Below are 18,390 nucleotides of genomic sequence, written 5' to 3' on the forward strand. Positions count from 1 at the left end.
TATAAGTCTGGTAATTAATTGTAAATTACTATTGATCACTGGTCTGCTTCTCGCATCAAGAAGAATAAATTGATTTGTACGATTCAAAATTGACCCATCAGTTGTAAATTTGCAATTGATTGCAAACATTTTCTTGCAACAGCCCCTTAGACTCTTGTCACAATTAACACTATTCACAGCATTCACCTATACAGGGCTCGTCGCACTTGTAGCTTTACAAAAGTTGAAGGTATTCACGAACATATTTTTCTAATTTCCTTTTGTTCTTTGTTTTTTTTTAAATAACATTATGTGAAGTTGTCTATAGAAATCCCAATCTCATTTCAAAGGCATCATCACTGATCAACACATTTTGGAGAAAAGGATCCCTAGTAAATTAACAAAATTTTACAGAATCAATGACAGAGATACTGCAATTTCAAGAGTATTTCTTCCAAACAAGACATATCCTGGTCTTTGTGTAGCATAAATACCTGTACTACTTGGGATCTTCCTGAATGTATATCTAGAGTATTCTCCCAAATATATATCAATGAAACTGCATTTAAGTTGGTCATATTTCATCACACATCCTCACCACAGTCCAAGAGAAATGAAAGTATGAATAGCATCAAATTTACAGTTCAATTATTTATTAAATCAGGAAAGAGTCTTGTGTCTCCTGAGATAGCATGGTAGATGGTTTGAGATAATCAACAAGTCTACATCTAACACAACATTCCTTACCATACACTTTGCATATTAAAACTATGTACAAAATTAAGAAACATATTTTAGTAATTGTCCAATGCTTTTCTTCCAATGAAGGCAAGAATAAGAGTCAAGTAGTATTGACAGCATGAACACAATATATATTTACATATCATTGAATTGGATCGCTTATTCCTCTTACAGAATCATTTGCTTTTTACCATCCAATTATTCCATGTGTTGTGTCTATCATCAATATATCAATTACCTTTTTTTCAGAAGAGGGGATATCATAAAACATTCAGTTTGAATTATCGCTTGAATATCTAAAAAGCATGGCCAACAAAGTATGAATACCATATTAATTAAACAAAAAACATCCTACATCATTTAAAAATTGTTATCTTGATAACTGGGTGAGTCCAGTGAAATAAACTGGATTTGACCGCGGAACAGAGTACTTCTCAGGTAAATCAGTATAAGGTTTTCATATGATTTCAGACTCATGATTTTAATTAATTAGGTTTCCAGGGGGGGGGGGGTGGTCAACAATTACAACAAAAGTTGTTTCTTTCTTAAAATGCTAAATCCAAAAATGCGCCTAATGTTGGGTTGAAGCCTTTAAGGTATTTCCAAAGCAATGTCTATATTTACAAACATGTCCTTGAGCAGGAATGTATCTCTTCACTGTAAAACATAAAATTCATTTCATAATCATCAGTAAACATATAATCCGTAAGACAGAACACTTCACTGACATATAAAAAGATTTAGGTGAAATCCAAATAGTAAGCTAATACAAAATCTAACATCTATAAAACAACAGGTCAAAAATACAAACAAAATTACAATCTTTTCCATTTGATTACTATTTACATACTCCCACATATCAACGATAAGAATCTGTTACCAACTGTATTAACTTACCACATTAACATGTTTGTTTTATTTACCTTTTAAGCAGTATTTACATCATATAATCAAAGCTAAAGGTTATTTTATTTTGCTGGGTAGGGATCATACAAGGAACAGATATTCATGATCTTACTTAATACCACTGACAGGGTCATCAAATATGCAAGCATTTTAACAATTCAAAAATTAAACAATTCTTGAGGTCACCATACTCACAAAGAAAGCCTGAACTAATCAAAGAGCCAAGATGTATTGTATTTCGGATAATGATCTCAACATTGTTCTTCAACTTTCTCTTTGCATCTGTACAGGCCTACTGGCTTGACCCAGATCCTCCATAGTTGCCATAGTTGCTGTAGTACTGGGCGTACTGTTGGGCATACTGAGGGTTCTGCTGGTAGTATTGTTGATACTGCTGTTGATAGTTAGCATACTGTTGCTGCGTCTGTTGCTGAGACGGTTGGTTCTGTTGATACCCCTGGTTGTACGAGCTTTGAGTGCCCTGGGTGTAGCTGCTGGTGTTGCTGCTATTCCCATACCCCGAGGTGTTGCTGTAGTTTGATGAAGAACCATAGCCTTGGTTTGAGCTGTAGTTACTTGATCCACTACCACTCCCGTAACTTGACTGCTGATTGTAATTTGACTGCTTGTTCTGTTGGTAGTTGGACTGAGAGGAAGAAATAAAAAATTTGAGATTAAAATTCACCTCAATGAATAAATGCAGAGATTTGGTCAATTTGAAAACCCTACTTTCAAACCTAGTCCATTTTTAGTTCATCTATATTTATAATGAGATCCGACTTCTTTCAATGCGCATGAATTAAAACATTTCTTTTACAGCCAATTAACTTCATGGTTTTGTGCGACAATTCTCATTCGATATCTTTGAAACTGGAATAACAATCTCCATCAATCTGATGCAAGTCAAATTTATCCTTCTTAATAATATTTTGAACAATGTAGTTGAATCATAAAAAGCAAACACCTAAAAGCAGTTTCAAATGGAAAATCAGTATTGACCTTAGACAGTCAGCTGCCCCTGGGTAACAATTTCAACTACAGCACTACATTATTATCTTGCTACATAGCTATATCCATAAAAACAAGAACAATTTCATACGGCTGTTCCTACAAAATGAATAATTCCCAGGATGTGAGTCAAATACCTGGTTTCCGTATTTGTTGTATGAGCCTTGGTTCTGACGATTGCCATAGCTTCCACCACTGCTCTGGTTTCCATACCCACCAGAGCTGGAGTTTCTGTTGTAGTTACTACTGCCACTACCGTAGTTGCTGCTTCCACGATTACTGTAGTTGCTGCTACCACCACCGTATCCACCACTGTTGTATCCTCCTCCGCCACGTCCACCACCGTAGCCACCACTTCCGCCACCGCGACCACCACCATATCCACTGCCACCACGGTTCCAGCCTGAACAAAATGATATGAAGCAGATAGTAATTATTTCAAATAATTGTTATTTAACATAACAATGAACATGTTGGGAATTTACTCTGGTTGAATATTCAACCTTGGGAGATGTCAAGAGTTTTTACAAAGTTCTAGCATTTACCAGTATAAGAATTTTTGAGGAAAGAAACTGAGATCTTATTCTCGATGATTAATGTGCCGAGGAAATTAACAATGCACTGAGCTATCTGTATATATTTACGAAGTAAATGAAAGAATGGTGGCATACCTCCTTCACGATAGCCTCCTCGGTATCCACCTCCTCCACCATAACCTCCACGACGGTCACCGTGATCATATCCACCAGAACGATAGCCACCACCGCCGCCATAGCCTCCTCTTCGGTCATCATGACGGCCGTATCCACCACGGTCATATCCTCCTCTGAAGTCTCGACCACCACGACGGTCAAAGCGAGGTTTGAGTCCTCCAGCGTCCTTGCCTTCTTTGCGGTAGCGCTCTACCAGGGGCTTGCACTCCTCCTCACTCAGCTCAACATACTCCACTTCATCAAAGAGCACACCCTTCTCGGGGAGCTCAAAGTTGGCTAAATAAATCACAATGTGGGTTAGCATGAAAGAATAAAAATAATTAGCACATGGAAATGTTCCTTCATGAAGCAGTGTGGCCCATACTTTACACTTACTCTACAGTTGCCTACATTAAGACTTAACAGGCTAATTCTACAGAGTAAGACGATGGGTGATTACATTTGTTTGAGCCATTGCTGGCTATTGATCCCTACCTTTCATCTCATTCACAGCATGGTCCGGGACGTCCTTGCCTTCTTCTTTAGTGCGTTTTTCCACTCGCTTCTTAAACTCTTCATCAGAGGGAACTAATACGATTGCTTTGGTGCTGAAACCCTCAAAAGGGCGCATTTTTCTTCTTCTTGCGGAGGGATACACATTTGTCTGACAGCAGCATTGAAGTAGGAGAGAATAATAGTGATTATTTCTGATTCCATACTTGGGGCTATTAAAGCCGCATCATTCAATTCTCTGTAATGATAAGTCCATACATGTTACTAAAATGGTCATAACAAGAGTTTGAAGTAATATACATACCCCATCTGAAAGAAAGAAGTGGTTAGTTGTGCTTGCCTTGTGCATAAAACTGAAATTTAAAGCCAACAGAATCAGAAAATCCAGTGCATCAAATCTTCAAATCTACCTCTGACCCAGAGATGCCATTGGTGATACTAACATAATATATTATGTCTCAGTCCGGCTACACTACACAATTCACACATATTGATACCTTTAACATATTGATACCTTTAACATTCTTAAACAGTACACAATAATTCAAGTATCAAAGGAAATCAAAATGAATGTACTTAAAGTTTTCAAAGAGAAAAAGAGACAAATACACTTCTAATTTAATATGCATGCAAAATTACCCACAGCTGATCCATCAACAAAGATAATGCCTTTGATATTCAAAGTGACAATGGTTGGTAGTTCTATTACTCTTAGATGACTATCTATTTGAAGAGTTTGAACACCATTGCAATCCAAACCTCTATCCCAAACCAAATCGTGATTTCGTGCAATAAAGCAAAACATTGAGCGACATATGTATCTCTGGTAAGTCATGAATAAGTTTTCTCCAGAATTACCATTAAATTAAAATGAAATATTGGGCACTTTGCTACAGATTCCTTTTTATTCAAGTTTTAAAATCTATTTTCATCTATACTGCATTCGCAGCTGACTTTAAAAAAAAAAGAGCCTAACTTGATCAAATGAAAATGTATTGTTCTCCTTTAGCAAAACTGTTACTAGCCATCATATCACAAAATGATTTAAATCATGACAAGAAATTTCTCCCACATTATTTTTTAAACTTCATTCACAAATATGTATGGTATCCTTACTTTTCATTTTCATTTAGTAGGCTAAATGTAGACATATATAGCACCATTCCATTTTATTGGTCTTTCCTTTTCCAAATACTTGTTACCTCAATTTATATAGTCTAAATTTACCAAATACATCCCCTGATCATCCACAAACTTTGATTTGGTTAATGTTATCTCTTTCAAATTTTACCTTTATCATTTTCACGTAGAGCTAAAACAGAATAGAAATAAAGACCTCCATGTGAAATGTAGATGACCTCTTTCTAACATATTGCTTGTTATACAATACTCTGGAAAGCAAATTTTTGCGTAATGAAAAACTGTAGCATCAGAGATAGTCTTTGAAGTATCAGTTCACCCTTTTCACCTTAAAAATTAGATTCAGCAGTCATGATACAAACACTTGCACATTATCAAAATTCTCTGACTTTTTTTGACCTCCAAAGCAGCAAAGACTCATCGTGCGATTCACGCATGGCAAACTTGAGCATGATTTTGCTAACAATATAATAGATTACACAAATTTATTCATTCAAAGAAAATTGTAATGCTGAATATATCTGACTTTCTCTAACATTTCAAAGATTTTCTTTTGTAATATTCCATGACTTTCTTTTGCTTTGGGAAAATCCCAAACATCCCATGATCTGTGACCCATATCACGCTGGCACTAACCAATTCTCATAACTGTTGTAGCTCCTGAACATCCTCTGCTTTGCTTCATATCATTTCTCCAATTCAATTCAATTCAATTCAATTCAATTCAATTCAATTAGCGTAATTGACATCAAATGGGTCTTCAGAGTTGGTAAAATTTAAGCACATCTTTGTTGTATGAAAAATATCACTTGATCCCCACATATAATTATCTAAATCATTATATTACATAAATTACTCCAGATTTTTACAATAGAGGTAAAATTATTCTAAATTGAGGCAATTCTTTAATAGCTACTAACATAATATATCAATATCAAACAATTTTCACTGCAAACAGATACCAAATCTACATTCGTAATTGTTGCTGTTAAAGTAAAACCAATGGCAAGCTCATTAAGGCTAACAGAGGTATGTTTTAGTGATTTGTAATGCAATGAGAATTTCAACTATTTTTGAGTAATAATTCAGAATTATGCAACAAGGCTAGGTGTTCAGCACTACACTGCTTCTTTCTCCAGTTAGACAACATACCTGGTCAAGAATGTAATTACGGCGCTTTCGGGCTGCAACTTCAAAGAATCGATTCAAACACTTGGTAGCCAAGTCCATCAACTTGTCCCAACGACCGGCATAGTTACGCTGACGGCGGAGCCCCATCACCTGCAAATAAATACATTGTTCAAAATACTTACAATTCCATAAATATCTTTGCCATTAAAATATCTATAATAAAGCTGGCGATTATTGCCTCACATCTGACTTTTCAAAGGTTACATGATTTGCTTTGGTTCAAAATGATAGGTAAAATTTAATTTTTTCTTTCCAAGAAATAAAATTTAATTTTATTTGGATTTATCTCAGTATATAACATAAATACCTTTGAGATCCATCATGAGGTGATATAAATTAAGAATAATAACTTTAGTAGTGGTAACACTTGGGACAGTTGGTTTGACATGTTAACTTACCTTCATCTTATCCATGATGAGATTGGTGCCAAGGATATAGTATTTCTTGTCAGTCATATCCTTGCAAGCCTGGATGGTCCATGTTGTCTTACCAGAGCCTGGCAGACCAACCATCATCAACAGCTAAACAAACAACAAAATGTGAAACATTTATCAACATAATATTCGACAGTCATGTGAAGTTTTAATAATGAATACTGATCTGATAAATCCAAGACTGAGCTCCCAAATGCTATAATGACAATGTATTCAAATTCTCTAAAGTATGTTGACAGAACTCAATCCAAATTTCCATATTTTCTGAAAGTTCAGATTTAATTTTCCCTCTGGTTTTGTGCATTATGAAGGAAAAATTACGATGCTTGATATCATGTATATTGTACAATAAGAAAAAATTGAAATAAAAATGTGAAATCTGTAACCTCAACAAATGAATGAATTATAATAAACCAAAGAATAGACAAGACAAACAAAACAAATGCATTGAGAATTTTTATTCATTCACCACTGCTCTTCGAAGAAAAAAAGCACTACGTAGTCTCAACAAAAGAAATGAATTCCAAAATTTCACAAACTGATGAAAATGGCATAGAAAAGAGTATTCTCCAAATCTAGAACACACAAATAAACATTCTGTTTTTAAACAGACATAGCATAATTCGCAAATATATTCCATGAACAAGGTACATGTGAAATCACCGCCACTTGGTAACTTTTATATTCTTTGGTTTTCAACCCACACAGGTTATTCTCGCAAATGATCTTCAACTACTTAGGTGATAGTGAACAGGATCAATATACCAACAACATATATACAACAAAACAAAACAAAATGGAACAAACTTGGGCTGCAAAGAAAAATAGTCTTACTCTAAAATTGAATTACTATACACTCCAAGGACTATAACATATTAAAAAAATATGGACTACCATACAAAAAAACCCAACCCCCCCCCCCCCCAAAAAAAAAAAAAAACAATATGGAACAACTTTGGGGCTAAAAGTATTGAATAATCTTACTCTAAATTTGAACTACTAGACTACAATATCCTTAGAACATATGGACCACAAAACATAACAAAATATAAACATAGGCTGGAAAAAATTAAAATACTTCTCTAAATTGAATTCTCAGTCTCCATCACAGGAACAGAAAGCTCTATCAATATGAATTTCCCTGAAAGTAATGGAATGCCATTCTCCCACAAGCACTTTTATTGTACACAAATCAAATGACAAGAGTACACCAATTACACGTACCACATAAACAAACCTTTCATAGACATGACATATGATTACGTACACTACACATGAATGTTCTTTTCAAATCTATTGGAAAATAATAAACAAGGATACAAACTAAATATGCATGAATCTAAATGCATGCAAAAAAATTACATTTTCATGATCAGAATGTTAGGAGACAGCAATAACTCCCTAAAGAGAGGGGAAAAAACCTTTCAAGATTACTTTCTGTTCAATTAAATCTACTACGGGAAGTAACAAGCTTGGGGCATTTTGGCAGAAGGCAGTCTGGCTGCAAATCTCTGAGTGTGAAAGATTGGTCAAGCAGCTGTCTACACTCCTTCCACACCGTACCCTGATCTGCAGTTGGAACATTGTACAGTTCAAAGATGTGATGCTGAATCTCAATCATTCTTGGACATGTTATAGATGGACGGGAACCCTCACTCTTTCTTGGGAACATCTTCCTTGCCAAACGAAGTGCGCATACTTTGTAGTTGGCACTAGACTTGTAGATTTTCTTAACCTCTGACTTCTGCAACATCATCTTCGAGGGTTTCACCTTTGGCCTGGCTTGAACAAGGCTTCTCTCAACTTCACCAGATTTGGACAGAGTAGCGATAGAACTCGTCTTTCCATTCAATGACTTGGACTTTGTAAGCGCATCAGGGATTTGGTCAAGAGGCACAAAGGATGGTGTCGGTGAACGAGACATACTTTTACCAGCAGTTTTCCTGTGTGAAATACTTGCTGCTGATCCTGGACATAGCCTGTTCAGCTTCATCTTGGTTACTTGTAACTTGTTAACAGTCTGTGCCAGATCTTGACATACTCCTCCATTTTCTACATTTTGTAGAAATGTACTTGAAAGTGCATTGTTTAACAAGTTTATGTTTGTCAGAAGTGATTCTAAAATTCCATATCCTTCTTTCGGTTTAGGACATGATTCTGCATCTGTCTCTTGGAGATGTCCTGATAGGCTAACCTTTGGGTTACAAGTATCAAATCCCTGTGGGAGATCATTATGTGTATGCTTCATCGAGCAAGACGAGGTATGATATAGACTGATTAAACGAGTCTCTAGCAACTTCTTCAAGTTCTTGCTAACAGTGTCATCATTATTCTGGAACAAGTCTTCAGTCATCTACAAAATATACAAGCAAACTTTAAGGGTTAGCTTTTTCATAAAAAAATTGTTTTTACAACCTTAAAACTATATTGAATCGACCGATAAAATAAGAAACCCCAAATTAAATAGTTCAATGGGGAGGCAAATTAAGAAATGGAAAAAGGATAAAGCTAGATAATGACCCAATATGATTTTATTAATGATCAAATTTGAAATAGATTCACATTCTCTGGTCTTGTATGCATCTAAGGTGAAAACCACACACCTTGTTCTTGTATTCTGGTGAGACAGGACATGGTAGATACTGGACCAGCATCTCAACATCACCTGCACTTCCTGTATATTAAAATTGATAATCAATGTACCTCAGAAAATATCAAGCATGTGGCTACTAAGTTTTCAGATCGATTTTATACATCACAAAGCATTGACTATTTCGTTACGATTCATTCAATGTTTTGGTAAAAATATGCTTGAGCCACATGTTATGCAAACAAAAAGTAAAAAGATTATTTGGAAAAAGTGTACATTATGGGACAAAATAGGCTAGGGCATCTGTGATTTACTCATTATTTCTTCATTCCAATTTGAAAAAAAAAATAGATATCATCTAACTTCCTTCTTTATCCATCCCCCACAATATTCCTATCCATTTTATTGTAAGTACCTGTAATGCAAAATAAATGTGATTCATTGTAAATAAGTGCTAATGCAAGCCCTTACGTAGAACAGACAGCACTTTCCCACGAAGAAGAGATCCTTCCCACACAACAGTAACAAATGAATGCTGGATAGTTGATCCTTCCACGATATGACTAGCTGGTATGATACAGGGGCTCCATTCACCAAGAAAACCTACAAGTACTGCAACATTCTAGAAACGGGAAAGGAAATTGGCTGGCTGGAAGGTGTGATTATCGGTGACCAGTCCATGGGTAAGCTGACGTAGACAGGGATGATAGTGTGACGATGGGTGCTGATGAAAGCAAAGGTCTTCAAGGCCAGTCTCGCGTTAGTTGTGTTATTTGGAACCAATGAATGGCTGGTACTAGATTGCACACCCACACATTACCACATTACCATACCACAATTACCTGCACTTTTTCACAACTTAACTGCACAATTGTCAGTTGTTACCAGGGACTTTTACTAATGGAAAGGAAACCGCCAAATCCCTTGCCATAGATAGGGGTTCACAGGAACGAAACAGAATTCAGTGCTTAAGCATTTTTTTTTCATATCATTTTATACGTCGGTGTAGTAATTTGTGCCAGGTGGATGAGAGGGTGTTATATTGAATCGAGTGCAATTTAGAAATTTAGATGTTGAAAGTGGTGCCGACCACTTAAGTTGACAACAATGATCACCATCAAATAGAAAGATATTCACAAGGAGACATGGATGACTTCTAGAACAATTCAAAATTTATTTACGAATGGCAGGTAATAATATACATTGTATAAAGAATCTTTTCATGATTATTTCGTTATTCTACATTTACTGGTGTTTACAGCCTTACCTTTTCTTTTTATGCACATGAAACAACCATATTTTTCAACAGACACACGACAATAATACATGTTAAACTCAAATTCATGTTAACAAATAATCTATACAACACATTTTGACACAAAGACACCCACAAAGAAAAAACACAAAGCACAAATACACTGACATGACATGAAATACAAGTGACTACAATTCTGCATTTTGAGTTTATAAAAAATCAAACTAAATTGTTACAAACAATAACAGGTTCAACTGTGTATCATGTATACTCAATAACCCATGTCATTACTTGATGTCATGTATTACAATTTTATTACATTTATTCAGATCTTCAGTTAATACACCAATAACATAATTCATTTAAACTGATCAGGGTCAGCCAAATTTTCTTAGTTTCTGTCTCTCTGAGCATGGACAAATATATTCATGACAATCAGGTTTTACATCTACAATTTACTGAGAGAAATGAGACTGAGGGGCAGTTTCACAGAATTAGACTAAACATCATGCAAAAGCACCAATGAATACACCAGTATTTAACATGTAATCCCCATTAAAAGGACACAAATCTTTCCAGTCAGCCCAATATGCTGTATTATGAAGACTTACCTCACAATCCTTCTTGGTTGCAGGAGATTTAGGCCCACGTACAGAGTCTTCAGCAGGTAGCTTGCCAATGAAAGAGAACTCTTCCTTCAATGGAAAATAAGGCTCCTCCTAAATGACGGAAATGATTTAAAATAATACTATTATTCAGAAATCTTACCTCGAACCAGCAATGATTAAACTTTATTCAGTAAAGAAAAATAATTCACAATCAAAGAAAATAATTACTAAATATAGTCCTCATCCTAAGTTCAATCATTCAATGTATCGCATACCAGGGATGAAAAAACATGCAACATGCAGGTTCATGTATTTTTTTTGTCCATATGTTTATTCACTTGCTACACAATTCTCAGATGGAAACACTAGTTCAGTCTCTTCATGTTATGAGTGCTCAATCAGAAGCAGAACTGGCAGTGTGAGTATCATCATAGAAATTGTCCTCTGAAAAGGTAAGATATGATTATAAAAACAAAAATGTACTTTATCCTACCTTCTGGCCAAAGTTGAGCTCCACTGAGATATTCTTGACCATGACATGAGGGAACAAGGCTTTGCCTTCTAGGTCTTCTTCAATGGTGAAGGCAACACCAAGGTCATTGCCATTCTTGGTGTATGAGATTGTTGGCTTCTCTCCTTCAAAGTCCTGCAAATGTAAAATCGAATAGAGTTGAATATTGGCAATACGCCTATGCTTACATTCAATGTCAAAAGTGTCAATGAGAGTCACATTAATGGGTGAACCACATTAATGTGGTCTTGTGCAGAATAATCCCATTTTTAATGAGTATATTGTACTAAGTTTCTGAACACTAAATTCTCAGATCATAACACTAGTTCAATCTCTTCATGATTTTGTGTGCTCAATCAGAAGCAGAACTGGCAGTGTAAATATCATCACTGAACAACATTTTCCAATGTTATAAATCACAAGACAAACATTTCTAGTTCTTCAAAACAGTCTCAAATAACAATTTTGTGTCAAAAACAAACAAACAACTTACCACATATGCACCAATAACATCTCCCACACCAAACTTCTCTCCATAGTTCTCAAACTTGCATTTGACCGATGCCTTTCCTGTTCCTCCATACCCATAAGAAAAGTCTTCCTCTCCTGCAGAAACATTAACAACTAAAGTCAGTTATTTATATCAATTATAACTTCTATGCATAACATTCAATGCAAACTTGCTGGTCACCAGTCAATTGAAGTGAGGAAAGTAGGTATGCAGAATGAAATTCTTGGCAATTTGTTCACTTAATTTTAACTACAGCTAGTCAGAATATCTTGAGGCAGACCAATAATCTGGGACCCAATACCACCAACGACTGACTTTGAATTGATTGGAAGTCGTTGGGAAGCCACTTGGGTACCTTTACGCCATAAGATTTGTTTACATCATAATTCTCAGATAGCTACACTAGTTTAGTTTCTTCATGATTGTGAGTGCTCAATCAGAAGCAGAACTGGCAGTGTGTGTTTCATCACAGAATTGCAAACATTCAACATTCGCATGCAAAAAAGAGCGACATTCTGTCCTGTTGAAGATGTCAAAATAAATTTGGATAGAGTAATAATGAAAATGAACTAACCCAACTGAAGAGAAGATGCATCAATGGACCATCCTACACGGACAACATGTTTGTTGGTCTCTTCAGGAGGTAGATGGCGCACATCAGCTTGGGACTCCAGCTGCAACAGAGATGAATACATACTTTTATATACACACAATGCCTTCATCGTTCTTAATTCATAGAATATAAATGCTAATTGACCATCCTCAGAAAATAAACACTAGTCCATCCTCTTCATGATTGTGAGTGCTCATTCAGAAGCAGAACTGGCAGTGTAGATTTCATCACTGAATTTCTAAAACATGCTATCATGCAATCTTCAAATTTAGGACTTTTCAGAAATAATCTATAAAGAAAAAAATTGACAGATTTCATATACATTTTAAAAGAGGGTATTATTCTTGCTATGGGAATACATACCTTGCATTCATATCCGATTTTCCCTTTATTCACACCGTGTGTAGCCTTGACTCCACCCCACATGTATGCGAACCCTTCCATGCTGAGGGGACATGCATTATAGCCATCTTTGCCAATTTTTAGATTCAAGTCAGAAAGGTCTATAGAGAAAAAAGAAATATATTCATAGAAGAAAAGAATAGTCACAATTTTGTTCCTTATCACATCCCATGTTGTAATTTGACCAAAATTGTTTAATAAAAACATACTACTGTCATTCAATCAGACCAAATCTGATTTCCAAGTTGCTTGGAAAGTCCCCTTGGTCATATCTAATATGCCATTACATGATTATAAGAATCTGATAAGATCATTACATCACAATTCTCAGATAGCTACACTAGTTCAGTTTCTTCATGGTTGTAAGTGCTCAATCAGAAGCAGAACTGGCAGTGTATGTTTCATCACAGAATTACAAACGTTAACATGTGAAAAAATAGTGACAAATATTTACGCCAGAATGAAATATGCAGAGTGATGCTAATTCAAATTTACTTGACTAAAAAGATAGATCACCATTATCTAACAAGGTCAATGCCCTTCCTAAATGTATGCACGACCCAGAGTTTGAAGCTAGATTACAGGGATGCATCTTTTCTTCATTTAGGTTATCCATGAAACAGTTGACTTGTAGCAATAAGTTAATCTGAAAAAATGCCCCTGGTAACCACCTACAAAAGGTGGAAGAACAATAACACTTCACCTATTCCCATGAATGCATGGAATAAATCAGAAGCAAAACTTAGATTTCACATTCCATAGGATACATACGGTACATGTATTTAGCAGTCATCCAAATCCCAATGAACTTACATTTGCTGAGCACACACTGTGTATCTGGTATATCATCATCTTCTTCCATAACCACAGGAGGGGGTGTTCTGAAGGTAAGAAGGATAAAGTTGGTTGCAATTGTATATTACACTAAATGCAGTATCTTTGTGAACTCATAACACAAATCATTTTTAGACATTGGTACACATACGCTAAACTTGCTTCCTGCTTTGAAATTCATGCATTTTCACTTCCTGCATTGAATGGGGAATTCCCCATTCCATAACATTGTGGATTAAGCAAGCTGGTACTCGTCTGAAATCGAGCAAAAGCAGTTACCAAAATTTTCAACAAATGATTCTGAAATGCAGACCTTCATTTTTGAGGAGCGCGATCGCGCCGGCGCTCCTACCGCGCTCCTTAAAAAAAATAAGGATAGCAAAAAATCGCGCTCCTAAAAAAAAAATTTTTTTAATGAAGAAAAAAAATTGCTAAAATTTCACATCTTTAAATCTATGAAATGGTCTTCTTTTTTCCATAATTCCTTGAAATTACTTTGATTTAGTTGAAAACTATCAGAAAAATTAAGAATATTCATCTCTTTCCCGACTCTGATTTTAATTTAAACTCGGTAAATATTTGCAGTCCCATATGTAGATTTTCATGGCAGCACCATGAAAGTCTACATGTGGGACTACAATATTTACTGAGGTAAGTTCAAATCAGAGTCGGGAAAGAGGTGAATATTCTTCATTTTTCTGATAGTTTTCAACTAAATCAAAGTAATTTCAAGGTATTATGGAAAAAAGAAGGCCATTTCATGGATTTAAAGATGTAAAATGTAAAATTTTAGCAATTTTTTTTTTCAATTTTTTTTTTTTTTCAATTTTTTTTTTGCAGTAGCGCATACGACATCTTGTAAACGTATTGACGTGACCCAGGCCTAGTTTCACCACAGATTAATTAATAGCTAACACAGCTACTGCATATATACAATGTTAAGAAAAATCTACAATTTATCATACATGTATTGTAATGAATTGATTTGAGCTCCTCACGGAGAGCGATTCTGAGGAGCTCAATTGAGCTCCTCAGAAAAATAAGGAGAGCGATTTATTGAGCTCCATGAAATTATAAACGTGAAGGACTGTAAATGATTAGGGAACTATGTATGATGCCAAACTAAGGCCGAATTACATGTTCATCAAAAGAAAAACAAAATCAATTAAAACCTGTAAGTTAAAGTTTTTTCTAAATTCATTGTAATTAGAATGGTAATTTAAGAGAAAGAGTATCACATCAAATTTCTTTCGAAAAAGATGGAAGATTGCATTTTTGTTCAAGTCTACTTCTCAGGCACAATACACCCATTTGAGCATGTGGGTACAAAGCCACACTTTTTGGATGGTTTTATGTACATCCTTGTCAAGTACAAGCAGAACCAATTGAACTGTTGATATCCCCCCCCCCCCTCCTTTTTTTTTTTACAGTTGAACAATTTAAAATACCCAAATAAAGATAAAAATCAGCCAAATCTGCACTTAAAAGTAAATTTTTCATGCAAGAGGCCATCTTGGAATCCCACATCTAACCATCCAATGTCAAACTTCTTTGTTTGGGGGGTGGGTACAACACAAAAAATATATAAATATACATATTTTGTTACCATAAATTTAACTGGGATGAAACACAGTAAGATTTTATTTATATTTGTAAATAGAACTTGAAAGAACCAGATGTTTTTCTTTCACAGCAAACTTCATTTACAGAAACAAAATTTAATTTTGATTGTCCTCAACCCCCCCCCCCCCCCCATCTGAGGATGTAACACCATCCAAAGTATGTGACTTTGTCCCACATGCTCAAATTGGTGTGTTGTATATCTTTCTTGTAATGATAATGAAAATGTAAAAAATAAAACAATGCCCTATGGCAAAAATGAAAATCCACTGAAAAAATTACAAATGTGTAACAGTATAATGCCTCAGAAAGTAACACTAGTTCAGTTTCTTCATAAATTTGAGTGCTCAATCAGAAGCAGAACTGGCAGTGTAAGAATCATCACAGGACATGTTAAGTAACTTGTTTACAAGTCTTTATTACTCGCACCCACCTTCTCCTGGGAGATCTATCTCTGCCTCCAAATCGGCGATCACGGTTCCTGTTCTCATAGTCGCGTTTCCTTTCTTTATCCTTGTCACCTTCTTCTTTCTTGTCCCCTATAAATTACAAAAATTCAAACATTTATGGTACTTTATTACACTTGACACAAACACAATTGCAAATGTGTAAGAAAATAGAAATCTTGAATACACTTTTTTTGTCATAGAAAAGGAAAATGGGAAACATGCTATTCTCAGAGCGTGTATTTTCCTTACCATCCCCAGACTGCTCTTTATTTTCACCTTCCTTCTCTTCTGTTTGTGGTTGGGCTTCTTGCTCCATGCTTTCTGGTGGCTGTTCAACTTGCCCCTGCTCATCCGTTGCTTCTGGTTCAGCTTCTGTAACTTGAGGCATGGCATCCTCCTCTTGCACCATAGCTTCTTCTTGTGGTTCTGGCTGGACTTCTGCTTCCGGTTCCTCCATAGCTGGAGGAATTTCCAAGTCTGCCAAGAGTTGGTCATCTCCACCCTCTTCACCTGAAATGAGAGAAAATGTTCTGGTCAAAATACAAAGTGATTAAAGGTTTTTTGCACTGGTATGATGGGCCCCTTCAACTTTTTACACCTTCTGCTTGCCAGATGTTTACGCCGCCATCTTGTTTCCTATTGTTCTTCGCCAACGTTACGGTCGCGTGCGTTGCGTAACATTGGCGAAGAACAATAGGAAACAAGATTTTCACAATATTTTTCTCATTTTTTTGATGAATTCTTGTTTAAAAATAACGAGAGCGTAGAAATGTCGGAAATGAAGTTTTATCCCATGTAGGCCCTACATGATTTAGGGCTAACCTTTTAGGCCTAGATATTTTAGAAGTAGAAATCTCGGGGATGAAAGTTTCAGGTTTTGGGGTCCTTCGTGTAGGTGAATGAGAAGACCTGGCTTCATTGAGACTGAGAGTAAGCCTACGTTAGTAAATGATTTTTACTCTCAAGAAGCCGCCTGGCTACTCTGGCCTAGAATTATACTCCATTATTTATTTCATAACATGCATCATGCATTGCATGCATCGTTGCAAGCCAAATATCCGAATGAATTTAATGGGAATTATTTAATGTAATTAATGGGAATGTAATTAATAATGGGAACTTCAAGTTCAACTTCACTTTATTTTACTTAGTCTTGGATAGGCCTAATTCATAAATTGGAGTGAAGATGGCCTATGATGGACAAGACTTTTCTTGGCCATGCATGCCTTGGCTTTTTTGGGCTGGCCGAATTCACGAACCTGCTTGCAAGAGATCATCTGCTTCTTGGCTGGTTCCATCCTGATCCCCTGAAAATCCAAACTCATCGCCAAATCCTTGCTCTGCTTCTGGTAGTGCTTCTTGTGCTAGTTCTACAACATCTTCGTCAAAATTGTCATCTTCGTCTGCTTCCGCGGGTTCGTTCTCATTCCCCACTTCCTCGGCTTCGGCAAGCAAAGCATTCTCAAGTCGATCAACAAGGACAGCTTTCACTCCCTTTGAATCGAGTCCACGCGCTTGCAGTTCCGCGCGAAGCTCCGCGACCTTCAACTTGGATGGTTCAATCTCACTCATTTTGTCACCTTTGATTTCTCTTAACAGACTCTATGTATGCAGGTTAAATAACAGAACTATAATATAATAAATTCTAAACCTATGACGACTAAATTAATTTAATTCAAAGTAAAAGGTTGGCAGCACCATACTCCTAGAACGGAGTCCTTGCACACAAACGCAGAGTTCTGTCGAGAACGCATGCACACGTAACGCCTGATGAACTGTACTAAAGAAATGTCATCTGATTGGATATCTGATTTATTTATTTATTGAATCATTTTTCTGAAAAATTGTTTTGATTCATAAAATTTCATAAATATCACTTTATTGAATGATTTTATTGTTACAAGTTGTTATTAGATCATTTAAATATCATTTTATACTCTAACAAACATTTTTATTTGATTTATCACAGCACAGTATCGAATTGAAAGCATCCAATCAGCGGTCGTTTTACGAAAACCCACTCTATATCATATGGCGTGGCGTGATGACCCACTCTTTATTATGTCGCCGCGTTGAATTCTGGGATCTGGATCGGAGCTAGCAAGCGAAGAATGAGCGAATCATACCAGGATAAGTAAATGCAGAGGCCGTGGAAGCGGGGCGGGAAAAAACGCGTGCTCAATGAATTTTGAAACATTATTCTATTTTTTCTTCATCCCCCCAAAACGTAAAAAAATATGATTGTGATTTTTTTTTAACCGTCCCGCGGCCCCTGATCTCTATATGGACATATCAGTGAAGGGAAAAAACGCGTGCTCAATAAATTCTGAAACATTATTCTATTTTTTCCTCATCTTTTCCTTTTTATAGTTTTCCAACAACTCCTATGTATT

The 18,390-nt window shown here is 35.9% G+C and overlaps 1 protein-coding gene across 2 annotated transcripts; it reads right to left on the bottom strand.

The window, feature by feature from the left end:
- Window positions 1-615: 615 nt before the first annotated feature.
- Window positions 616-17,794, bottom strand: LOC129264729 (heterogeneous nuclear ribonucleoprotein U-like protein 1). Of its 2 annotated transcripts, XM_054902664.2 has the most exons (15): window positions 17,257-17,794; window positions 16,247-16,507; window positions 15,982-16,087; window positions 13,908-13,975; window positions 13,056-13,195; window positions 12,654-12,753; window positions 12,062-12,174; window positions 11,551-11,703; window positions 11,061-11,168; window positions 6,569-6,691; window positions 6,132-6,260; window positions 3,822-3,990; window positions 3,306-3,623; window positions 2,772-3,037; window positions 616-2,272 (listed from the first exon to the last, which is right to left on the bottom strand). In XM_054902664.2, the coding sequence occupies exons 1-15, from the start codon at window positions 17,567-17,569 to the stop codon at window positions 1,919-1,921; spliced, it is 2,721 nt and encodes a 906-aa protein (XP_054758639.2). In that variant the 5' UTR covers window positions 17,570-17,794; the 3' UTR covers window positions 616-1,918. The 2 variants fall into 2 exon arrangements, with proteins under 2 accessions (XP_054758639.2, XP_054758640.2); XM_054902665.2 differs by lacking the exons at window positions 616-2,272; window positions 2,772-3,037; window positions 3,306-3,623; ... (1 more) ...; window positions 6,132-6,260; window positions 6,569-6,691 and adding exons at window positions 6,692-8,957; window positions 9,208-9,278; window positions 9,666-9,816 and having other exon boundaries at window positions 17,257-17,789.
- Window positions 17,795-18,390: the final 596 nt, after the last annotated feature.

The sequence above is a fragment of the Lytechinus pictus genome, chromosome 7 (genome assembly GCF_037042905.1).
Source record: "Lytechinus pictus isolate F3 Inbred chromosome 7, Lp3.0, whole genome shotgun sequence".
Classification (NCBI taxonomy): Eukaryota; Metazoa; Echinodermata; class Echinoidea; order Temnopleuroida; family Toxopneustidae; genus Lytechinus; species Lytechinus pictus.